Here is a 25,227-nt window from a genome sequence, read left to right on the forward strand (position 1 = left end):
CATCAGTGCTGGGTCTGGGAACCCCTTAAAAAGTTTGTTTGACAGGAATTCTCTCCTCTGACAGATGAGGCCAACCCGAGACGGCGGTCCCATATTTCTTTCCAAACGTATGCTTTCCCGTAAAGTTCAGGGTTACTGAGAAGCAAGCAGCACCCAGGGGTGTGAAACTGGGGTTGCAAACTCAAAGGCCCGCAGGGGCCAGACAGATAATGAGGGTGAGGGCGGCCACAGAGAACAGCCCAGAAAGCTCAGTTCTCTCTCAGGAAAGTAGCCTTGCACCCTCCTTCCAAACTTACCTGGAGGGGTCACAGACCCAGGGTGGCCGGCCTTTGAAGAGAAGCCAGAAATCTAGATGTTTAAAAAACTTTTTTTCATGTTCATTTATTTATTTTTGAGAGAGAGAGAGAGAGAGAGAGAGACCGAGCACAAGCAGGGGAGGGGCAGCCAGAGAGGGAGAGAGAGAGAATCCCAAGCAGGCCCCCCACACTGTCAGCACAGAGCCCGACGTGAGGCTCGAACCCATGAACCGTGAGATCATGACCTGAGCCAAAACCAAGAGTCAGACGCTTGACCGACTGAGTCCCCCAGGGGCCCCCAGAAATGTAGATTTTTCTGTGAGGTCTCCAAACTTTTCAATGTTGGCAACCCAGTCAGACATGCCAAGCCAAACTAAACATGTGCGTGCCGGGTGGGGCCGGTTCCCCGACGTGCACTGGCCTTGGCCCTTCCTTCTGTGCTGGCTGATTTTTCCAGCTTGGGAAGGTCCATGTAGTCCCTTGGGTGTTTCCTGTGAGATACAGCCCTGGAGAAATACCTCCGCACAGATAAATGCAGGTAGTCGTTCTAGCCTCCCCTTCATGAACCATGAAAGTCTCTTACAAATTCTGGAGGAAAGCAACCGGTTCAAATGCCCCCTCTCTGTTCCGCATCCCAATGTCCCTAGAATAGCGCTCTGATAAAAATACCCCGTCTTTTAAATGCTGATCTGTGCCTTCCACCGCCCACGCGGTCACAGTGAAAGCACTTACAAATACTCACTTCAGTCCTGTGGACGCGGACAAAATTCATCTCTCTGGATGGACGCGGTGCATTCCAGAGGCCGCGCTCTGTGGTCCTGTCTGCAGCCCCTGGGGCTGAGAGCCTGAGCCACAAAAAGGCACGGAAGGCTGGAGGGGGAAAGATGGGGTGGGGCTGGACCGGGGGTGGAGGTCACAGGCACAGGGTCAGAGGCCAAGTCTGCAGAGCCCGGGGAGCCAGGGTGCAGCGGCTGATTCCAGGGGTCCAGAGCAGGCTGTGGCCAAGTTTGGCGAGATGGGAACCTCGGCTGGGGGATGGGCAGCCCAGGGTCAAGCTGCAGTCATGTGAGGACGGCACCCACCGCCGTTGACCGAGCCACCTTGAGCTCGGCCACCTGGACAGATGGGAACGGAACGCCCACGTTCGACAGCGATCGAGGGAAACACTAAGGAACAGCACGATGTTTTCCGACATCCTGTGTCCCCAGGGGAGCCCAGGCAGGGCAACCCCAGGCCTGGTGCCGGCTGGCACTCAGCCATCAGCACTTCTCGTCATGTGGCCCTGAAATGTGGGCCTACGAGGACACGGTGCCCCTATTCTCTGTGGCTGCTGCCGGTCCCTGGGTCCGGCCAGCCTCCTGGCTCTGCTCTGCACAATTCTGACAGCTAGTTTCTGCAGGTGAGAAAGGATGTGTTTCTTGCATGGCCATCCAGGCCCCGGTTGGACCCCGTTGCAATCTTTCATTGCAAACGTGGGCCTCGAACTCCTAACAGTTTCCTCTAAACTCAGTGCAGCTGATAAACAGGTTCCTTGAGGAAGAAACCAGCCCAGGAGCACAGGATCAACACATACACAAATGACGATCGCTCCTTATTTGGGGGACCCCTGGGAATGTCACACCTCGGGGGACCTACATTTGCTTGAACAGCTTCTCCCAGAGACATCTTCCCTTTGTACGTGGCCTGAGGCAACATTCCTAACACTTAAGGAACATCTTCCAGGGTCAGACTGCCTGAGGTCATGTCTGTCCCCTGGGGGCAGTGACTGGCTGTCACATCAATTTCTTTAGTACATGCAGGGGCGCCCTGGGCAGGGCTCGGTCGGTTAAGCCTCTGACTCTTGGTTTCGGCTCCGGTCACGATCTCGCAGTTAGTGAGTTCGAGCCCCACATCAGGCTCCACACTGACAGTGCAGAGCCTGCTTGGAATTCTCTGTCTCTCTCTCTCTGCCCCTTCATGCTCGCTCTCTCTCAAAAATAAATATTCTTAAAAAAAGAAAAAGTAAGAATGGCACCTGACATATTTGCAGCCTTCAAAAACTGACAGCTGGTATTCTTATTGTTGCTGTCGAAGTTATTGTTTGCAGCTGCCTGAGGAAAAAAAGAAATTTGGTTTGTTGGGGAACGCTTGCACCCTGGGTCAGGCTCTGATCATCTGCCTCGTTAAGCCAGATAGCCTCTTTGGGAAGAAACTACATGTGTATATGTGTGGTAGATATGTGTAAATATGTATGTGTACATATGCATATTTGTACATAGATAAAGGGGAAGAACAGAGAGAACTCTGCCTCCTACCCACCCGGGGGACATCCCAATGGAACTTGTATTATTATTATTTTTTTTTTTTTAATTTATTTTTGAGAGAGAGAGCGCACGCGCAGGCAGGGAAGGGGCAGAGAGAGGGGGAGAGGATCCAAAGCAGGTTTTGTCCTGATAGATAGCACTGAGCTCACGTGGGGCTTGCCTTCACGAACTGTGAGATCATGACCTGAGCGGGAGACACGCAACTGGCTGAGCTGCTCAGGCGCCACGAACTTGTATTATTTCTAAGCCCTTGAATCCCAAAGGCAGTCTTGTTGTCCTCAGACGGTGTATCCATCTGAGTATCAACATGTGGGACTGGAAATTCCTTTGGGGAACATGAGCTCAGCAGTGGAGCAGATGAGAGCTTGGACATGTGGGTTTCAGGCCGTGTCCCTTGGTGATGGGAGGACACTGAAAGCGAGGTTAGAGCCACAAAAGACACGGTGCAGCTCCTTCAAGACACGGGAGCCTCCCTGTTGTGGCTCCTGTCCCCCCTCATCCCCTGCCCTCTGCCTGGCTGTCCCCAAGGCCATCTAGCCTCACTCAACAGCCAGTGGTGGGCATGAGGACATTAACAGTGAGACCCTGCCGGGCCCTGTAGGGCACGTGTGCCTGGTCTGGTCTCGGGACTGAGGGTGTGCGGGGCAGCGGAGGGGACGGACGGGGTGGGGTCCTGCCTTTCCACTGGCTGCTGCCAACCTGGGGCCCCTGGACTCTGACCACAGGAACTCTGCACCCAGAGTTCTTGGAAGCATCTCTCACCTTCTGGAATCCTAGAATTTCCTGACTGCCCCCCCTCAACAGCACTTGGAAACACTGAATACCTCCTAGAACTCAGACACTTTGTAACTACATTTTTGCAAAGGAGCATTTAAAAGCCACTCCAAGTGGGGGGCACCTAGGTGATTCGGTCGGTTGAGCGTCTGACTTTGGCTCAGGTCACGATCTCACGGTCTTTGGGTTCAAGCCCTGTGTCGGGCTCTGTGCTGACAGCTCGGATCCTGGAGCCTGCTTCGGATTCTGTGTCTCCCTCTCTCTCTGCCCCTCCCCTGCTCATGCTCTGTCTCTGTCTCTCAAAAATAAACAAACATTAAATTTTTTTTTTTTTTAATTTAAAAAAACTTAAAAAAGAAGCCAGTGCAGAGGTGCCTGGGTGGCTCAGTCTGACCCTTCATTTCAGCTCAGGTCATGATCTCACGGTTCATGAGTTCGAGCCCCACGTCGGGTTCTGTGCTGACAGCACGGAGCCTGCTTGGGATTCTCTCTCTCCTTCTGTCTCTCTGCCCCTCCCGTTCTCACACTTTCTTGCTTTGTCTCAAAGTAAGCAAATAAACGTTAAAAAAAGAAATAAAAACCACTCCAGCTATTTCGGAACCACACTTTGCTGCTGCGAACAGGAGCTCTTGCCCAGCGGGTGACACGCCGACTTTGGTGCGAAGAAAGGAGCGTTTCCTGTCAATTCCGCGAGGGTACCTAGTGGTGATGACAGTGTGGACTAAGTATTGGGTTAAATCAAGTCATACTAACGAGGGTGTCATAAAAGCGGACTTAGAGTAATTCATCTCCCCTTCGTCTCCTTACCACGGTGTTTAATGTGACGATCATATTTTTTTTTTTTTGACCACGAGATTTTAAGTGACGTGCGTGGCTCCTCTTCCATTCCCAGGGGACACCGTGGTGCTAGAAGTCTGAAGCTTTGTCAACACAGGCGCGTTGGTCAGCGGGGTGGGAAGTTGAGCACACATGCCCGTCATCAACTGTGTGTTTTCCCAGCTTCCTGCCTTTATTTTTGACAGAGTGAGAGAGACAGACAGAGCATGAGCAGGGGTGGGGCAGAGAGAGAGAGAGAGACACAGAATCGGAAGCAGGCTCCAGGCTCTGAGCTGTCAACAGAGCCCGACACAGGGCTAGAACTCAGGAACTGTAAGATCGTGACCTGGCTGAAGTCAGACGCTTAACCGACTGAGCCACCCAGGCGCCCCAAGCTTCCTGCCTTTAGCATACGGAGTTTGTTTGAAAACGCACACGTCCGTTGGCTTGTCAGCAAATTGAATCCCAGCCTGAAAGAGACATTTTTTTTTTTCCTCTTAGACTTCTTTTTTTTAATTCTGCCATTGGATACATTACTTGCAGAAGCTCTTTTAGCCACATCGAAAAGAGACGTGGCCTCACATGTGCCCAAATCGCCCAGAATCAGCCCGTGCTCTTTTATTGTTTCTCCTCTGAAATGAAAGCAGAAAACCGAAACCTGTTTTTCCGACGGCTGATCTGACCTGATCGCCTCTGCTGGTCGTTTTACCTGAAGCTGGAGAGGCCGAGCCGGGTCTGGGCGGGGGAGGGGGGTCTGTCACCCTGATGCCCTCGCCCCCCACCCTTCCGCCCTTTGTCCCTCGCGTTGATGCAGCGGTGGCCTGCAAACCTCTGCAGCCACGCTCGCTGCTGGTGATGGGTACTCGGCGTGTGCAAGCCGGTAAAAGTGTCAGCACTGCTTGTGATTCATTTTCCTGGTCTTCAGCCAAAACAGACCGCCGTCAGGAAACCCAGCTGAAGACTGGGGGGCGGGAAGGTGCCGAGGAGAGGGACACCTGTGCACGGTTATTTTCAGCTACAAGACTCTGACGCTTGTGGCCGGCTCTCCACTCCGGGGACACGGTCTAGAACTCTCCTGCCAAGCCCCCAGATTGCTGGCTTCCCCCCCACCCTGGGAGGAGGCCCTTGGAACTGGTTTTCGCAGGGACAGAGCAGTAGTTACCATCCTCGACTAACCCTTTGGGGGCCAGTAGATGGGGGTGGGGGAGAAAGGAGAAGCAGATATCGCCACGTCTCTTCCTCGCGAAACTTTACATTGGGAAGCAAAATAGATGCGTTGACATTGGTGTTGGCTTTTGCCAGATAGTCCGTTCACCAGGAGCTCAGGGCCCAGAGCACAGGGACCCCCCTGCGTTGCATCACGCAAGGAGCCAGCAGCATGAGCAAAGTGGCCTCCAGACCTCGCCTCTCCCCTTGCCTAGAGACCCCAGAGGTTCAGCAGCCTCGGGAACAGCGCAGCCAAGGACCATGGGTGGACTCTCCCTCCCAGGCCGGTGGCTCCTGTCCCGTGTCTACTCGGTCCCCATGGGCAGGCGGGGCCCCGAGGAAGCAGGCTCACACCGGAGGATCTGGTCAGAGGACCACGTGAGGTGCCAGGCGGGCAGAGGTGGAATGGGGCTGGGTCAGCAGAGCCGGGACTGAGCGACAGCATCTGGGGGACGCCTGTGTGGTGCTGGGGACGCAGGCTCAGGAGAGCAGAAGCAGGTGGGAGGGAATGGGACTCAGAGCAGGGTCCCCCCACTTCAGCAAGGGGGCTTGGACTGCGGAGGGGCGGGGAACACCTTGCGACCTTGGGGCTTGGCTCCCGATGGCTTTTGGGGGGTGGTTCAGGCTGCAGCCTAGGCGGGAGGAAGACAATCGAGCTCACACGCAGGCCTGGTCTCGGCCGCCTCAGTATGGTCGTCAGGCTAATAGCTACTCACTGGGATTGTTAAACACTCATAACAAAATCAAATTGTAGGGGCACCCGGGTGCTTAGTCGGTTGAGCGTCCGACTGATTTCTGCTCAGGCCACAATCCCAGGGTCCTGGGATCGAGCCCCACATCGGGTTCTACACTGAGCATGGAGCCTGCTTGGGATTCTCTGTCTCTCTGTCTCTCTCTCTCTCTCTCCCCCTCCTCCCCCTCCCCTGCTTATGCTCTCTCTCAGAAAAAAAAAAAAAAAGCAATGATAGTAAAATAAAACATAAACACAACATACCATGAGTATCGTGCACCATATAACAAAAATGTAATCTACTTTGCAAACAGAGTTTTCGTTCATGGTCAAGAAGGGCCCAAAGGGATTATTTTAAATTTAGCCATCTAAAACATTGCCCATCATTCAAGCTGCTTTTTGTACCCAAATGAGCATAATTCAAGACAGAAAAGGATAAAATATTCACTGTAATTCATTCATTTCCACAAGTCACAGTGGTTGGTGGGTTGACTAAACTTTACTTCCCTTGCCCGTGGGGATGTGCTATTTTTTTTTAAATTTTTTTAATTGTTTATTTTAAGAGAGTAAGAGTGCAAGCGGGGAAGGGGGAGAGAGAGAGAAGACAGAGAGAATCCCAAGCAGGCTCCAGGCTGTCAGCACAAAGCCCAACGCAGGGCTGGAGCTCGCACACCATGAGATCGTGACCTGAGCCGAAATCAGGAATCGGAGGCTGAACCAACAGCCACCGGGGAGCCGCGGGCATGTGCTATTTTTAGATCATCACAATCATTGTGTATGTATCTTGATTTTTTCACACTACGTGCTGGCTTGAGCATTGACCTGTGTTTCCACAGAGAATCCAGATTCACCATAGTGACCGATTTTAACGCCCTTTGAAATCAACATGTGGTGCTTTAGGCAAACCCTGACGTCTGGGTATGTGGGAACCCTTCACCCACATTGGACCAACGTTGTGTTCACATTTTTCCCGCTGTAGGATCGTTTCCTTGAGGCAAATTACCAGAGACGAGGGAACCGAACTTCTTACAAAGTTACAGCGACGTTTTTGTTTCTTGATGTGTGTTCCCAACGGCTTTCCAGTAGCAACGGGTGTGAGGGTCTCCGCCCCACTGCATTTCATCAGCTTCCGTGACTTGTTTCTAGTGTAACGTGTACAAAATAGCATTCCTGGGATTTTTATTTTAAATTAGTTTTTAATTCATATGAATATCATTCTGTTCTCATAGAGAGGTGTGGTTGAGCATACTTCGAAGTCAACACGAGTACTTTGAAGAAAAAGTACCTATGTAATTTTGTTTAGCCAGGCTTTAAGCATCAAAATGAACAGCAAGCGTTTTAGAAAGTGCTGGTTTCAGTTTTGAATACTATTTTACGTATCACTCTGCATTTTTTTCTGTACCTTGTATTTTGTCAACTGTTTAAATTAAGTGTACTTAAACCATCACATTCCATGAAAGAGAAAAACACACGTTAAGAAAATGCATTCAAAAAAAAAAAAAAAAGAAAGAAAGAAAAAGAAAAAGAAAATGCCTTCAATTAAAGCCCCAGCAGCAGCAGTAAGAAAGAGAGCCTTGTGCCCCTTACGGTCCTTATTAATTGGCCCACATGCACACACATCTCCAACTGGCCCCTTTTGTCTGGGTTGTCAGAGGACATTAGCTGAGACTAATCTGGAAGCTGCTTCCTGGCTCCCAAAAGGACACAGTCACCAAGAAAGAAAGACGCGTTTATCAGAACACAAACTTTGCTACGTAAGTGAGGATCATGCAAAAAAGCATACCCCGGGCATCATTATCTGGGCCTGATTAGCAATGAAGGAAATTGGTCCTCAATTTTCACAATCAGCGGAAAAGACCTTCAGCTCTCACTGAAGACAGACAATTGCCGTCAACATGTTTCTGTGGTCCGCGCGGCGAGCACAGAGACAAGGGCCCTTGCAAAAGCTGCTTTGAAATTGTTTTGGCCGTAGCTGTCTCGTGGATGCTATTGTCCCAGTGACGCAAATAAGGCGAGATCCGGCTCCCCTCGGCGGGCGGCTTGACATCTTCCCAGATGTCCAGGTGGCAGGGGCCACATTGTGCCCCTGGGCATCAGGCATGGCCAGTTCTCCCCCCTGCCCCCACCCCCCTGGGATTTGGAGCCCATGTGACCTTGGGTGGGTCCCTTAGTCTCTCGGCACATGGTTCCCTATCTGTAGACAGCAATGGTAACACTACCTGCCTTATAAATTGCTTGTGAGGTTTATATAATACGATAATTTGCGCCAAAGTTCTGCATCTGGGGTCTCGCGTGTGCAGGCTGCACACGGCACAGAGGGACAGCAGGCATCCCTCCCTGGTAGGTGCTTTCTCCAGTCTTGGGGGGGGTGGAAGGCAGGTCCAAGGGCAGGAACTGTTATCCCTGTCCTTGGCGCCCCTGCCGTTAATTGTCGCTACAGCACGCACGCGCACACACCCCCTGTCTGTGTCCCAGCAGCTCCCAGGGCGCCAGAGCCTCGTGGATACAGAACTGCGTGAACTTGGCCGCACGTTGTGCCTTCCTCAGATCGTTCCAGAAAAGAGTAAAGCAGTAATGAGAGAAATAAATGCCCTCCCTTTCTCTCTGGTCTTCCCTAGACCTGAGGAAGCTGCCACAGCCTGCAGAGGGGACGAAGACCTCTTTATCACCGGGCAGTTCCAGAAAACCCTGGAGGAACTTGACGGGGACCTGGAAGGTGAGAGCAGTCCCTGCTTCGCCATCGCATCATGTGCTGGGAGACTCTGGGGGTTGTTTTTTCTGACCAGGTTTGTAGCTCCATGAGGGACAGGTTGTGCAGGAGGAACCCTGGTCCGTCTGAAGAAAGCCTGGGTGTGAGGCCAGCAAGTGAGCACAGCTCTGGAGATTGCATCTCCGATCGGGGCTGCTAACCGCACTGTGGAGACGTCTCAATAGCAGCTTAAAATCCCTCTCGATGGTACTGATATTGCACATCGGGAAGGATTCTAAACACATTCAGAGAAAAAGGGGGTGCCTGGGTGGCTCAGTCGGTTTAACGTCCGACTTTGGCTCAGGTCACGATCTCACAGTTTGAGAGTTGGAGCCCCACGTGCTGACAGTTCGGAGCCTGGAGCCTGCTTCAGATTCTGTGTCTCCCTCTCTCTCTGCCCCTCCCCTGCTCACGCTCTGTCTCTCTCTATCTCAAAAATACATATTTAAAACAAAGAGTTTTCCAGTGCCAAAATGGGTTTGGGGAGCACTGGGTGACACAGGTGAGCACACTCCCACCCCTTTGCTTGCTAATGTGTGGCGTTTCTTGAAGGGAAATTCAGGACCCACCGCCCTGACCGTGAACCCATTTCTGGTGGGGCATCTGCTTTTCTACAGAGACAGTGGGGGGAGATAATACCGCGAGGCCAAAGCAGACGCATGGGATCTCAGTAGACAACCGGCTGATCTTACAAACAAAGGCACACAGTGAAAATAATCTAGAAATCAGATATTGGCCATGCCTTAAAACAAATCAAAACAAAAACCAGAAGGAAGCAGACGGCAGAGCTGATGAGTAGTTTTGTCAACTCGCTTTTCAGCTCTCAGACGTGGTGGACAGAGCTAAATCTTTCACCCTGTGTCCCTGGGGCTCTGATCAAGTGACCCGCTAAATCCTTTAGGGCTAATTCTGAGACGCCCAAGCTTCAGTCATCTGCCTCTTAACTGAAGGCATGGGCACCTCATCGCCCGTGTGCTTTGTGGCGCTTCTGATGAACGAGATCAAGTTGAAGGTCGAAACCCCAGTTCCCCTTCACATTCTGTGCTGAGACAGTGTTTCTAGAGGGCTCAGGTTTACAGGACTAGTTTCTAAGTGAAGGATGTTGGCAAAACCTCGTCCCAGAATGCTGTACCTGGAGACATCACGGACGTGCAGTTTCCTCTGTCGAACCAGCAGGGCTGAGCCTTGGGCCCCAGGCATGTGTAGATTACAAATTGGAATGACGCTTGAAAATGCACATAAATAACTTACACAAGAAGAACCTCAGGAAAATCAAAGCCAGGGTGTGGTTACACTAAGCGATTGGCTTGGGAATCATCACCAGCGATGCCAATCTGTGACTTGTGTTTGTCCTTCTTTGCAGAACTGGAAGACGGCTATGAAGCCAGCACTGGCTCGGTGAACGGCGTGTCTGGACGCCGCGTGTCCGATGCCACGGTCCCCAACAGCGATGAGGACGCGATCCCAGTAACGTTCATAGGGGAGGTCCTAGACGATCCTGTGGATTCGGGGTTGTTTTCCAACAGAAACAACAATGCTGGTTCTTTTGACCCGGGGAGCGTGGCCGGCCGGGGAGGCCACCCGTTGCAAAGTCAGGCGGAGAACAGCCAGCAGCGGGAGACGAGAGCAGACGTGCCCGACTCGGCAGCTCCTCCCCACGGCCTTGGGAAGGAAGTCAAACCCGCCTCATCCGACCCCTGTGAAGATGGGGGTCCGAACAAAATGGAGCCCAAGGCGACTTCTGCAGACTTTCCCACGCACAACCCAAATGCAGAGGACGGCGGTGAGGGGCCCGGCTCTGCCCTCAGTGGGCAGACACAGGCCAGCAAGAGCGCGAGTTCATCAGAGCCAGCGAGGGCAAAGGAAGGCGAGGATAAGCACGGTGGCTCCGCACCGCCATCGTGGTATCGACGGGGCCAAAACCCAGGGTGCAGTTACGGACTGAAATACGGCCTCACGACGTACAAAATCGTCCCTCCGAAATCGGAGATGAGATGTTACGACAGAGGAGTATCGCTGTCAACAGGGGCCATTAAGATCGACGAGCTAGGGAATCTGGTGAGTCCCCACGCGAACGGGGGCAGGACCGTAGCCCCGTCGTCGCCCGCTCTCGACGCGGAAACCCAATCCATTGGAAGGGTCAAGGAATTCTGGAGGTCCGGCTCTCTGGAGAAGCACTCTGGCCAGCCCCCGGAGTGCTCAACCAACAGGACCCCCGCTCCCACCACACCAACGAGGCCACAGCAGCAGGAAAGTGGACTCAGGGCAGAGCCCACTGTCCCGGACCCCAAAGCGACATCGCCCCCGCAGCAGTCTGCCCACCGAGAAGCAGGGCGACACGTGGAGGAGGGGAGAGACCGGCCACCCGTGGCGGCCACTCGTCACGTGAAAGTGCCAGCAGCCAATGCCTCAGAGGTCCTGTTCCTCAAGCCCCAGAGAAGAACGTCCAGTCAGTACGTGGCCTCTGCCATTGCCAAGCGGATGGGGCCCCAGAAAGCCCAGGCCGAGGAGACCCGTGAAGGCAGAGCCCCAGAGCTGGCCGGACGGCCTCCCGCTGGGAGAGACGGCTCAGCCCCCAGCCCGCTCCCAGAGACCCGCATCCGTGCCGACCGGGAGGCGTCGGCGGTAGGAGCCCAGCCCAGGGGGCTGGTCAGCAGCCCTGATGGAAAGTCGTCTGCTCAAGACGGCCCGGCGGCCATCCGCAGAAGTCCTTGTGTCCCGCCTGTCACGGCCGCCCAGAGGGGTCACGTGTCTATGGGACAGAGCTCTAGTTTCAGCGGAAAGCAGAGCCTAGGCGACCACAGGGCCAGCTCAGCATCCGTCCCCAGACGCACTCTGGACAGTACAGATCCCCCGCCCGCCCGCTCAGGAGACGATCAGACTCCAGACAGGACCCTGGTGAATGGCTCCAGGTGGGTCCCCATCCCCAGCGAGCCTCCTCACTCTCCGAGAGGCTCCCGCACCAGTGGCCATGCCGGACGGGAGCCCCTAGAACAGGAGGAGAAGCCCGAAGCCAATGGCACCCTGCCACCCAGCATCTTTGGGCCGAAGAAGAAATTCCGACCCGTTGTCCAGAGACCCGCACCAAAGGACACGTCCCTGCACAGCGCCCTGATGGAGGCCATCCACTCAGCGGGCGGGAAGGACAGGCTTCGCAAGGTGAACGGGCAGGCACCTGCCTGCAGGGCACAGGCACCCGTTTCCTACCTGTCGCTCCCCACGTAGATTCTCAGGTGGCATCGGAGGAGGAGGGGCGGGGCAAGCTAAGAATGAGGGAGGCGAATGCTGGGGTTTAATTTCCACCAGGAGCTTCGCCTTGCTGCCTGCAGAGTATTTAGAACCACAAAAGAGACGAAAGCAGATGGGTTTGCGGTTGTCCGAACTGCCTTTAAGACCCTGACCCCCTGGGGGGAGATGTGGGCGGTAAAGTGTCCGTACCTGGGGGTCGCCTCATCCATAACTGGTCCTTGAGTGAGCAGATAGAGACTCAGGCCCCTGCCGGTCATTCCTGCATGGTTAGCGGGGTCTACTGTCCTTGTTCGGTAACGGCAGGGACGGAGTTTATGACACCCTCCTCCCCTGTCCAGGCACTTAGCACCAACGCTCAGCTTTGGGAGCCATCTCCATTCCACAGGGGCGGAAACGGAGGCACAGTGAAGTCAGGCGAGCTGGCCCACGGCCACGCTGCCAGCTAGTGGGGACCCCGGGCCCTCATTCAGGTCTGCAAAGCTTCAAGGCACATATCCGCTCCAGAAGCTACACCAGTATCAGGAGCCACATGACATTAAGAGGCCACCGTCCCATGCCACCCCACACACATGCGCTTTGGTCGTTAGATGGCGTGAGGTCAGTGTGGAATGTTCACTCCCTGCCCAACGGCAGAAATACATTCTACTTTCCACCAGCGGGGGCCGTAAAATCGATCCTCGAGCCCTCACCTCCCTCACCTGATAGGTATCGCTTTCCTCTGGTGCTGCCCTATGCTTTGCCTTTCTCCTCCTTCCCGGGGAAACGTGTTGACACTGTGAACGTTCCAGATTGCAGAGCACGCGTCGGAGGCAGGGCCCAGGAAGCTGTCCTGCAGGGAGGCAGAGGGCGAGCGCTCGGCCCTGCTGGCGGCCATCCGAGGGCACAGCGGTGCCCGCAGCCTGCGGAAGGTAAGACAGGGCCTCCCGTGGAGGGATGGCTTCGCACCCCCGCGCCCCGCGGCGACCCACGCGGGGGCCGCAGCTAAGCCGCCATCAGAGCGGGCAGGCCAGCAACCACGGAGGCTGGCACTGAGGGGCAGCACCCCGCGTGGGAGAGGCAGGCGCATCGGGGAGCTGGCCCCCGTCCCTCCCTCCCTGCCCGCCTGGGACACAGCACGTCTGGAGCTCCCCAGCCCCCAGCGTGGCTGCCGGGGGCTTGTCTCACCTCCGGGACAAAGTTGCCGGTGCTTTGGCCCGGATCTGGCACAGCCTGGGAGCCAAGGTGGACTCAAGCGCAGGGGCAGGACTGTGCTATCCGGCTTCTAGTCTCAGAATCCGAGGAACAGCGCGGTGTATTACCCACCGAGGGAGGCACGCAGCCTCCCTGACGGCTGGGCGCTTGGTCCTGGCCTGTCCTCACACCGAGATGGGGCAGGGGGGCAGGGAGTGCTCCGGAAGGCTCCCCGAGATGGGCGCCGGCTGGGGACCTTGGGGGCGAGCTCGCACGCCTGCCTCCCCGGCTGAGGCAGCACGTCACCCCTCCGAAAGGCCCTCTGGGACCTTGTCCTTTGACCTTCTCGTTGTTTAGGTGTCCTCCTTCGCCTCCGAGGAGCTTCGAAGCTTCCGAGACGCAGCGCTGTTGGAACGCAGGCCAGAGCCGCCAGGCCTGGATGACCTTGGCGTTCGGCCCCCGCCCGCCCTGCCGCCCCCGCCCCCTCCGGCCACCCAGGCTCCCTCCATGTCCAGGCCGGCGTCCAGGTCCAGCTCGGGCAACCCGGCCGAGGCCAGGCAGGCCTTGATGGACGCCATCCGCTCGGGCACAGGGGCCGCACGACTGAGAAAGGTGACCATGGGTGACCCTGTGAGCGTTCGGGTGGGGCAAGGGGGAGGTCACCACGGAGCCCCACGGCAGTAACACGGCAGCAGTGACCGATGGCTGAAGCCCCGTCCCTTACCCCCTCGACCAGAGGGAGGGAGATGGCCTTCACCGCATGGGGGTCAGCCCTCAGACATGCTCCCCGGGGATACGGGGTTCCCCATCCTTGGGGAGGGCACCACACGCTCTTGACTGTGGTCCAGGGACAGGCCCGACAGGCATCTGGGAAGTGTCCTGTAGGGAACACGCATCACAGTCATGGCCCTCAGCGTGGATTGAGGCTGTGGATGTGATTTCTTTCCCTCCTTCCTCCCTCCTTCCTTCCTCCCTCCTTCCTTTCTTCCTTCCTTCTTTCCTTCCTCCCTCCCTCCCTCCCAGCCCCCCTCGTTCTCTCTTTCCCTCTCTCTCTCCCCTTCTGTCTTGGGTAGCATTATGTGTGAAATTTTTGAGTTGGAAGCCTTTTGAGCAGAGCACATGCTTTCTGCTTCTCCACAGTTCTCGTCTTCTATGTGGTCTCCTGGTGGGGTAACACTTGGAGCCCTCATGTTCCCAAAAAGCAGATGCGTTTTGCACCACCCCGATGGGATTCCCAAACCAAAGGGCTCCTGGGCCGGGTGGCTTCTGAGATCTGTGTTGTCAGCTCTGAGATGGTTGTCTGTCTGAGATTGATTCTCTGTCCCTGCTCATTTCTGGTGGGCTCGGGGAGTTACGCTGATTATAGGGAGGCCAGAGGAACGTATTTCTGCCTGAGAGATGCTTTCCAGCCCCTAAGCTGGTGTTTTCGCGTGCACCTGAAGAGGTCAGTACTAAGATTACCCTCACGATCTGTGGAAAGTGGATGAGGCTCAGAAAACCTGAGTGGCCTGGCCTCGGTCACACAGGACTGGACTGACACCGGTCACTTTGGGCACAGAAAGTTCTCGAAAGCAGGTATCGCCCCGTTGCATGTGCTGTGGGAGAGCAGGTGGCCCTGGAGGGACGGCTGAGTTGCTGATGCTAAGAAGGCAGATCACTGTCCTGCATCCACCCGGGAGCCCGTGGCAGCGGAGGGGACAGGAGACGGCCCACATCCCTGCAGGCAGCAGGCCACAAAGGGCAGTCCTCGCTCAAGCCCAGAGAGCCGACGGAGCATGGCCTGACCACCCGCTGACTGGGTGCTCCCCCGGGGGCATGGTCCCTGTGCTTGGGCCAGCCCCCAGAGCTGTGTCCCTGTGTGACCGTGCTGTGTTCATGGCTGTGTGCGTGTGGCCCTCGGTAGGGACCCCAGACGTCCCATGACACGGATGCTGGCCAGTCATCTCTGGACACACAGCCCCCTCCCCCTCAGGATGGGGTGGGAGGGAAAGACAGCGTCCTTGGCTGAATGGCAGGGGTAGACAGAGGATGTCACATTCTCTCTCCTTAGGGGGGAGAGCTGCTAACATTACGGGGGGCTTTCTGGTTTTCTATATGCTTTCTTTCATTTCTGTGGAATTTACGTACTGATGAACTTAGTACACATATCCCAACAAGCTGGGGTGAGTGGCTAAGTCAGGGTTCTAAGAAGGAGACCGCGGGGTTCTGAGGAAAGTGGCTGTCCACGCGGCACCTGAGGCAGCCCCGCCCCCACAGTTCCCAGTATCGAACTGGGTCACCGGCCGGTCCAGTGTCCTTCCTGAGGGGCCCAGAGCACAGCTATCGGGCCCGACCGCCCCCAGCTGATCCTGGGGGAGGATTTTGAGTTTCTCAGAGGGAAATCCACATCAGATGTGGGGGCAGGGGTGGGAGGTGAGGCTCCAGGTCAGCAGATTTCAGGTGTTTTGGCCGAGTGACTTCACCTCCAGATGCGAACGAAGTTGAGCTTTGGATGGGACAGAGAGAATGTGACATCTTTGGATTTTGGATAATGCCGAGTGTGACCGTATGACCACTGACTGTCCCCTTTCTCACCTGTGCCGTTTCCTTCACCGGTCCCTGGATCTTTCCAGAACGACCGTTACCCTGCGTACCTTGCAGGCCTCACAAGGAGCCTGGGCCCAGAGGGGCGAAAAGCTTGCCTGAGGTTGCACAGCGGGGCAGAACCGCGGCAGGTGTAACCCTCAGGCTTTCTCTCGGTGAGGCTGAGCTGGGGACAGGGGGGCCAGGACCAGACGGACCGGTGGGTGTGGGGCTGGCACAGCAGGGGCCCTGTGCGTCTGGACTGAAGCTTGGGAGCAGGGCCGCTGCAGGAGAGGTCCTGGGCGGCCACTTTCTTTCTGCTGCTTCAAATGGCATTCAGGGCCTTCCTGTTGATTGTTTCTCAGATGAGCGTAAGTGTTGTGACCTGCCTCATCCATCCTGGGACGATCTGTGCCGTCCACATTCAAATGGCACGTGTGAGGTTTTGACGGCCTGAACGGTTTACCAGCCGCCCTTGGGCAGGAGTGGCCGGGATGCATGTGACACGGGGGACCACGTCCCTTCGCTCTCTATCACTGCGCTTCCCAGCCATACCGCCGTGTGCACAGACGCACAGGACTGGGTCCCTGCTCTACCCGGTGACCCAGGACCCCTTCTCCCCCTTGCACTGTGCATACCAAAGTCACGCGAGACCCGCTGATGGCGACGGGACCTTGGAGGGCAGGGGCTGGGTGCTCCAAGTGACCAACAGCCCCCCGCCTCCAGCCTCCACGAGGTTCTCGCCTGGAGCCAGTGCTTTGTCCTGTAGGAGGACGCACCTGTGCCTCTTTCCCAGTGGCCTGCCCGCCTTATTTACGCGGAACGGCAGATCTGTGGCGCGGGGAGAAATGTGCAACTCAGGCAACGGGGCCCATCTCTGTATTTGCTCACAAGATGCTGCTTCTCTGCTCGGCGTGGACCCCGGTGACCTCTTGGCTTTGCAGCCAATGCGCTTGGGGCTGTGTCACGGCACGGGAGGCTCAGGTCATTGGGACTTTGCCTCGTATTTTTTCTTCGGCTCCCTTTTACCCTTTGGGCTGTTAGGGCCCTGTAAACTTGGGGCAAGTGCCATAAATTGTGGGCTCCGGGGTCCACACCACGTGGGCAGAGCTCTCCCTGGGCGCTCGTGTGTGCACATCACCCTTCACCAGCTCCTGGGCTCAGTGAGGGCTCCAGGCCAGGGTGGTCGGGAGGGCTGTGTGCACCGGAGGCGGTCCCTGGTCTTCCCGGGGCTGCAAATGCTCCGCTCCTCTGTCAGCCCAGCCTCCTCCTGCAGACTGGGGTGCCCGGCCGTTCTGGAAGGGCTCTCAGGCAGGCAGGACCGTCGGGGCTACACCCGGGATGGCCAGTCCCCCTACCTTTATCGCACGGGTTTCACACTGGCAGCGATGCAGTAAAATGCGAAAGGATCAGTTTGGCACCTAAGGAACAACCACCTTAAAAAGGAACGCCATCCTTCAACGCAGTCAAGAGTACAGTGGCCTTTGCGGTGTGAACCAATTAATTTCCCTGCCTCTGTATTTGTGGCGATCAGAGAGATTTCCAGCTCCGGGTGAAAGCATTTGCTTTCTGCTCTGTCCGCGGGCCCTTCCTCGGTGGACCAGCTGCTCTTTCTGAGTGCAGGGCTCAGATGGACCACGCAGCACCCACCTCCCCCACTCAGCCCTGCACTAACAGTAATGGGGAACCTGTGTGCAGCTAACTTGAGCGGTGTGTTTCTAAATGCGTTATTTCAGGGGGCCTGGAATGTGCCCCGAGCACCTTCTTAATCTGTGTTTATATTTAAAACATCCAGGGGCGCCTGGGTGGCTCAGTCAGTTAAGCGTCCGACTTCGGCTCAGGTCATGATCTTGCTGTTCGTGAGTTCGAGCTCCGCGTCAGGCTCTGTGCTGACAGCTCGGAGCCTGGAGCCTGCTTCGGATTCTGTGTGTGTGTGTGTCTCTCTCTCTATCAAAAATAAATGTTTAAAACACTCCAAACCTTTACATGTGCAAGCATCCGCACCACAAGCACTTGCTGAGAAACCCCCACGGGTCCGGGGCCCGTGGTACCTGCTCAGGACAGTGTCTATGCCCTCGTGGGTCCTCAGCCAGAAAGAGAGGTACAGTTTGTTGTTGACCGCAGGACCTTCTCACGAGGTTAGGGACGCAATGAAAGCCCCAGAGAGGCTTCCTCGTGTGCCAGACTCCTTCTGGGCCAGGTGGGGGCAGCCCGATGGCCCTGGGGATCCTGGGGGAGCCATGCCTCCACTGCCACCTCTGCTGGGGCTGCACGGCCGCGTCTCCTCCCACACGCGTGTCGTGACGCTTGGCCTTGACGACAGACCCCGTGAGTCACGATCAGATGGGTGACGCTGTCCCCGTAAACACCCAGCAGGCCCCCGAGCAGGGACAGAAACCAACAGCAGCAGCAACCCTCTTTCCCCAGCCCCGAAGGCGTCTTCCCCACAGGCCCAGGGTATCCCCGCTCCCGGCCGTGTACGTCAGACCGTGACGACAAACCTGAGCGCATCCCGTCACACGCTCGGTTTGGGCTGCTCATGGGGTGAACCCGGCGCACGTTTTGGTTACAGTGGACCCGTTCAGAGGCACAGACAGGTCGGTTCTGGCTTCGCTGTGTGATCACAGGCCGTTGAAATACCTCCTTTGCCGCGCTCCAGATCAGGGTTTCTGCAAGTGGACCGATGGGAGGGTGCGGGGCGGAGCTGCGAGTGGAAGTTTGAGCCGTGCATTTGGTAGAATAGGGACTTCCATGCGCATTTGCTCACTCGTGCCACGAATACACGGCGCTCAGTAAGTTCCGTGCCCAGAGCGGGGAGGGGGAGCCCCACGGTTTCTCCTCAAGGGGCCCCTCTCCAGCGGTGAAGGAGCGGGGAGTCTGGGACACCGCAGTAGAATGGGGTCACCGACGGCACCAGGGGCGACTGGATGGGCCCCGACTAGGGGTCAGGAGAACCTTTCCGCGAAGGTGGTATATACACCTGTCCTTGAAGGAGACGCAGCTTTCCAGGTGGAAAGGGACATCCCCAACGGAGGCACCCCACATGCAAAGCCTGGCCAGAGGAGGAAGACCCCAGAAGCGAGGGGTGGGGGGGTGGTGTTCGGGGAGGGCTGGGCCTGGGGGCAGCTGACGGCTCTAGCACAGTGACAGGGACCTCCAGAGGTGCGGACCTCTCGCGGGTCCCTGCTTCCTCTGCTGAAAAAGACTGGCACCGAAGGCGTTAAGGGTGTTTGTGTTTCGGAACACGTTCTCCTTGGGGCACATGAGCAGAATGGGTATCAATGTAGGGAGAGTCACGGCAAGGATGTTCTTGCACTTAGCGCCTCAGCCCCCAGACCTCCGCACCCTTGGCCGACCCCGTTGGGCCATCCGGCTCCCCCGAGTAACCGCGGCTCTCTCTCCTCTGCAGGTGCCCTTGCTGGTGTAAATCTTCGATGAGATCAGATCGCGGCAGAAACCCACCCCCGTGAGCCGTCCACAGTCCCTGCTTGAGGACTTGCCACGTGGCAGGGGGCGTCGGGACGTGGCGGACTTTCTGGTCTACAGGCCAAACGCACACAGCTGGTTTTCAGTCCTGCGACATGGTTCCAAGAGAGGGCAGGATTCCGCCCTGCTGCACAGCTTAGGTGCCAAGGAGACGTGTTTGCCTCTGAGTATTTCACGTTGCCAATAAACCTTTCTTGTTGGCAGGTTAATGGGGATCTAAATGCGGGAGCCCAAGACTACACTTCGTGGTGACCTTCGGCCAATGCTGGACCTTTGAGAATTTACCACATAGATAGATGGTTGCGACCATTTCGCTGTTTGAAATCTTTTGAATTCTAGGGAGATACGGAGAAACCGACTGAAACGATCCGAATGTCAGAAGCTCTGTGATGTTTTGCTCATAACAAAAGAGCCAGAAGGCTTTTTTCAAAGTTTGACTGTCGAGTCATGAAACCGTTGGAGTTTTATCCCTCAAATATTGGGAGTTATGACCTCCCGGAGGATCGCAGACCATGATCTGACCAACTATGCTTTTAAAAATCACCTGTTCCCGCCCAGAATAAAATCGTACTTGATGTATGGACAGGCATTTCTGATTCTCCAGGGGTGGCGGTGACAGAGATCGGAATGGCATTGGCGTGGACGGTCGGTGCCCCACCTTGCAGGTGTCCCCAGTGGGCTGTGAGGTAGAATGAGCCTCCCCCAGGAGGGCTGTGTATGGAGCCCGGTGACTTCCCTGGGAACCTTCCGAAGTCCTGCACGGGGCCCGGAGCGGGGACGTTGGGTGTGTGCGTGTCGCCAGGATCGGATCAAAATTGTGCTGGTATTTCATGGTTTGTGTTCAGTCTGGGTGCTTTCGCCCAACAGATCAGGGTCACCCCTGTATCACATGGAAGGCTTTTCGAAGGACACGGAATTCTGCTGCCGGTATTTATAATGAAGTTTAGACACAGCACTAGTCTCTCACTTCTGTCTCTAAAGCACTTTGTTGCATTGGGAAGAGCTCTTTAAGACATGAATAGAAATCAAGAGGAGCTCGTGAAATGAAATCTCTGTCTTCATCAAGCAACAGACACACGGTGGGATCGTTTTAATGTCTCACGGCAGATCCAGGCATCACGTAGAATGGAAACTTTGCTCTGCGTTGTCCAATGGCCGTTGCTCACTTCCCGGTGGGGCAAGAGCGTCAGCCGGTCCCTCTCAAACCACACTGTCTCCACTATGTGTCTTTTAGTGCCACAAATAAAAGAAAATGAATTTCATTGTGTGGAAGTTGTGACTTTATGCTACGGTTTGTTGGGATGCCCGTAGCCCCAAAGCAGAAAGGAGAGATTCATTTTTTTCAATCAACACATATGACTGCCTCTGTACTCCTCTGGGCCGCAGAAGGCAAAACAGATGAGAATCCCTGTCCTCATGGAGTTTACTTTATAGGGGAGGGGACAGACCATATGCAACATGAGCAAAATATTAAGTATATTTGGAAGCGGATACTGCATAGAACATCAGGAGAAGGGGTGAAGAGTAAAATAGGACGATGAAGAGAGTCCTTAGGGATACAGTGATGTTTGAGTAGAACCCTGAAGGAAATGAGAGAGCAGACCATGGGTGGATGTGTAACTGGCGGGGGAAAGAGCAGGTACAAAGGCCCTGTGGCAGGATTTGCTCAGTGTGTTGGAGGGACGAGGATAGTGTGAGGCATGGTGGTCATGCAAAAATACGCCGTTTCCCAGCCTCTGAGCCCTGGTCTTTGCACACAACTTGCCCCCCCCCCTTTTCCCACAGCAGCCTCGCTCTTCAGCCAGACCAAGAGGGGGGCAGACACGGCGGGGTGGGGGTGTCCAGAAGGGGACCTCAAAGATGAGAAAGGCTGTCCAGTTAAGCGCACCCTACCCCTGTTTCCTTTCTCTCCCGAGGGAAGGGTTCAGCTTTATGCTAAATTTATCCTTTGATCCTTTGCTGCGATTGTGTTACATCCTGCATCTCGAAGCCTTGGGCTTTGGACTGTGGAATGGGGACCAGTACAGCCATGTGGGTCGTGAGTTCATCTCTCCCCCAGGTTTTCACAGTTGTCCCTGGTTGTGCTCGGTAAACCTGAGCGGTGGCGAGGCACCGGTTTCCAGAGGAGGCAACTGAGGTCCGAGAAAGTTGAGCAGCTAACAGAACAACTGGATCACCTTCTTCTTCTCATGCCGGGCTCCCCTGTTCCTCCAGAATTTAATCTGAACTCAGTCTAGAAGACTCCCCGGGGCCTGTATCCCCTCCCACCTGTGTCCTGCATCGCTGTGAAACTGGTGCCAGGTTGTGGGACATACCCAGACAGCACATGGCCCTCCCCCATGCCTCCTGCATTTCCCCTGCCAGAAACCCCCACCACCACCTGCCACCCGGCTCAGCATGGAGCCTGCTTGGGATTCTCTCTCTCCTTCTGCCCCTCTCCTCTGCTCTCTCTCGCTCAAATAAAAACGAACAAAAACAGAACAAAACAAGAAGGAAGAGGAAAAAGCAGAGAAAAAACTCCCAAGCCCTCCTCCCTCTGTGTTGAATGGTCTGTGGCTCCCGCTGACCGCTTCTTACCTCCCCCACAGTGGGGATGGGATGGTCAGAGGGTAGGGCATGACCCAAGTCTCCTGGGGCGGGTCCCGATCAGCTCTCTCCCCAGCAGAGGCCACGACCAGGAGCCAACCTGTCAGCGCACAGGGACACCAGCTCGGACAAAACGTGGCTCAGGGGAGTTCAGGAAACTGACCCAATTAGCCACCATTACTCCTCGGGTGGAGGCGTGGAGGGCAGGGAGAAGGAGGGGTGAGGGCATCTGAAGGGAGCAACACTGGAAGCGTGGAGAAGCCGTGAGCCCTCGGCAGGGCGGCTCGGACGCACACTCAGGAGGAGCCCCGGGGGGCTCCTCACTGGGCCATTTCTATCACCGAGACATTCCCAGGGTCAAGGCCACTGCCTCCCACCCCTGCGTGTTCGGCCGGAGATGCGAATGCGTTCAGAGCTGAAGGATCAGGCCGCGGTTAAGTCGGCACCTGCTCACGAATGGTTTGGCCAACTTCCCCGATCGGGCACGGGGTAGGTGAGGGCGGGCAGGTGGCCCAGCCAACGGAGGCCGCTCCTTCTGCAAATGGAAGAAAACGCCTTAGACGTTGCTGGACTCCCGGGGCACCGCACGGCTCAGTCAGCTGAGCGTCCGACTCCTGATCTCAGCTCGCGTCTTGGTCTCGGGGTCGTGGGTTGGGGCCCCACATTGGGTTCCATGCTGAGTGTGAAGACAGCTTAAAAAAAGTTGCTGGGGTCTCAGATCCCGGGCCCTCGGGTGGGTGCGGACCCAGGCAATGCAGGAATATTGGCATCCACACATTACGCCCTCACCTTCCTCCTCAGCCTGAGCTCTCCGAATACTGGGTGGAGGACCAGCCCCAGTGGAAAGACCCACCCGGAGAGGCAAAGGGCTTGGCCAAGGTGAAACCGCAGCTCTGGCCGGTGCCTTCTCCAAACCCGCTGAGGTACGGCTGGGGCAACCGCTCTCCCTGGCCACCGGCTCTCCTCACCCTCCAGACCCGGGCCTGCCTGTCCTTTCCCCCACACACCACATGGGCTCACTCTTCCATGCTGGGCACGAGAACTCCTATTCATCCCTCAAAACCCTGCCACCTCCCACAGGAAACCGCCCCCAACCACCCCGCTGGCCTGCAGAGAGAGGCAAAGACGGCCCAGGTCTCCAAGCGGAGCCTCCTACGCTGTGGCGTCTGCACGTGAATCCACTGGCTTCTGTGACAGACGGGAGCTGTGTCATGCTCCCTTAGGCTCTGCAGGCCTGGGGACGGACAGTAGTGCCGCGGGTGGGCGTCGTTTGAACTGGAGGGGATTTGCCTCCAGCCGGGACCCCAGGGTGGGCAGTGAGCCCAGGATGACCACATGGAGCCTGTGTTTCTGGATCTGGTCTGCCTGCCTGTGGCCCTCCCTCTGCCCCACTCAGCCTTGAGGCAGTAAAGCAGAGCATCCCAGGTAGAAAGTTCCAGAAGGACTTGCTTAGTCAATGGCTACTGAGCAAATGCTGAGTTGTGGGGAAGAGGGGAGGCTCCCCAGGAGCTCAGGGTTCCGGGATTGTCCCCTAGGTGCAGGGAAGGGGCGGCTGGGGGGAGAGAATGGAATTACCGGCAGGTCTCAGGGACCACAGGGCTATCCAGGCCGAAGGCAGCCTGATGCAGGGCTCGAACCCACGACTCCACTGAAAGAGTCACTTGCTCAAGCCAAGTGGTCTTATGCAGCTCAGTTTCAACCTCCCTTGGAGTGTGGATCTGGGTGCAGCAAGTGGTGGTGGCCACAGCATAGACACCTCCTTGCCCAGCTAAAAGATAATCAAGGGCTCTCCTGTTACAACCTTGGCCAGAGAGTCTAGGGATTTCTATTGGGCAGCGAATGCTTGGCGGTGGATTCCCCAACACTTTCAAGAGTTTCTGGCCATAGTCTCATTTGTATTCATGCCTAGATGGGGAAATAGAGATCCGCCAAAGGCGGTGAATCCCGAATCCTGAAGGACCCCTGGTAGGTCCTCTCTAGTTCGATGACATAAATTCAGGGGAGGTGACCAGTGAGCTATCCTAGTCTGTAAGGAGTTAGGGGCACAGTTAATAACCTCAGAGGCATTGCCCAGTTACCCACCCACCCAACGCCAGCCATCTAGGCATTCATAGGCCCACAGAGAATGATAGCCACCACAGACAAGGATAGAGATCCTGCTGGGGCACACGTCACTCCTGCCAAGGTGGCGCACTGTTTAATGGATTCATTCACCAGGATGGCTGCACTTGCCCATCCAAGTCAGGGATCGGTGAGCTATTCAGTGCGTTGGGAAGTAAATCTCTTAGCTTGAAATAGAAAGTTGTTCCACGTTTCTTGCAAAGATGGGTGCTGCCAGTGAGGTCTTCCCACGGCCGGGAGCGTGTCTGACCTAGATGACCACAGCCGCGTGGGGGTGCGAACATAGGTACTTGTGTCTGATTGAGCGAGTAGTTATGATCAGAGGTGTTCCAGGCACTGGAGGTTCTGTCCACCAAAGTCCAACTCTATAAGTGACTTCTCAGGGGGGTTGATTATAGGTATAATGACATCAGGTATAGAAGAAATTCTGGTCATGGGAGGGTGAGAGGGTCATGGGAGGGTTCTGTAGCATCACAGACACAGTGGGGTTTTTGATGACAAATTAGGCAGTCTGAATGGCTTATTCCTCTTAGCAGTGGCCTGGGAGGGTACAGATAATAGTGTTATCTTTTCAGGCCGAAGTCAGAACAAAGGAAAGAAAAAGAAGGGGTTTCATGTTCAATTAGACCATGAAGTCTTGAGCCATGTTTTGGGTGGGAACCGTCGATCTTGATGTCAGCTGCTTCTCCCTGTTGTCAGTTTCTTTGATGTCTCCCGAGCCTGCACAGGACCAGGTGTCAGGTGGGACGGTCTTTAGCTGTGTCGTGTGTGTCCAAGGCTCAATACCTTTCAGTTTTGCCTCCGTGTCTGTGTCAATAGCACTTGGCAAGGTCCCTTTTGATGGAGTTCAAGGACTGTCTTCCTCGGATAACATTTCCAAGGAAATGGCCACCCAGTCGCCAGGATCCAGACTGTGAACGACAGGATCCTTTGAATTGGGATCTGGGGAAGCATCTCTAACCTGTTGATGATAAGCTGGAGCATAAGACATCAAGGACTTACAGAAGCCGGTCACACTAGCTTGAGACAAGGGATCAACGGAAGGTTGTATACCAAATGACATTGGTCTGGTGGTGACTGTCTCGTGTGGACTGACTTTATGTTTCCCAAAGTGGGCACTGTGAACAGTCGGCAAGACCAAGGTCAACATCTTAGGCCAAGAGAGTCCAGTGGTTTCAG

At 55.7% G+C, this 25,227-nt stretch overlaps 1 protein-coding gene across 12 annotated transcripts in view; it reads left to right on the top strand.

The window, feature by feature from the left end:
- COBL (cordon-bleu WH2 repeat protein) overlaps window positions 1–20,603 on the top strand; it is a 267,995-nt gene extending 247,392 nt beyond the window's left edge. For 7 of the 12 annotated variants that reach the window (XM_086697068.1, XM_086697073.1, XM_086697071.1 and 4 more), the window contains 5 exons: window positions 8,744–8,841; window positions 10,238–12,033; window positions 12,912–13,031; window positions 13,651–13,905; window positions 19,546–20,603. In XM_086697068.1, the coding sequence (XP_086553194.1) occupies window positions 8,744–8,841; window positions 10,238–12,033; window positions 12,912–13,031; window positions 13,651–13,905; window positions 19,546–19,593 (2,317 nt within the window). In that variant the 3' untranslated portion in view covers window positions 19,594–20,603. Of the gene's footprint in view, window positions 1–8,743; window positions 8,842–10,237; window positions 12,034–12,911; window positions 13,032–13,650; window positions 13,924–19,264 lie in introns of all 12 variants that reach the window. The other 5 variants (XM_086697070.1, XM_086697072.1, XM_086697075.1 and 2 more) reach the window with 2 other exon arrangements.
- Window positions 20,604–25,227: the final 4,624 nt, after the last annotated feature.

The sequence above is a fragment of the Puma concolor genome, chromosome A2 (genome assembly GCF_028749965.1).
Source record: "Puma concolor isolate L17-30 chromosome A2, mPumCon1.1.hap2, whole genome shotgun sequence".
In the NCBI taxonomy this organism is placed as follows: Eukaryota; Metazoa; Chordata; class Mammalia; order Carnivora; family Felidae; genus Puma; species Puma concolor.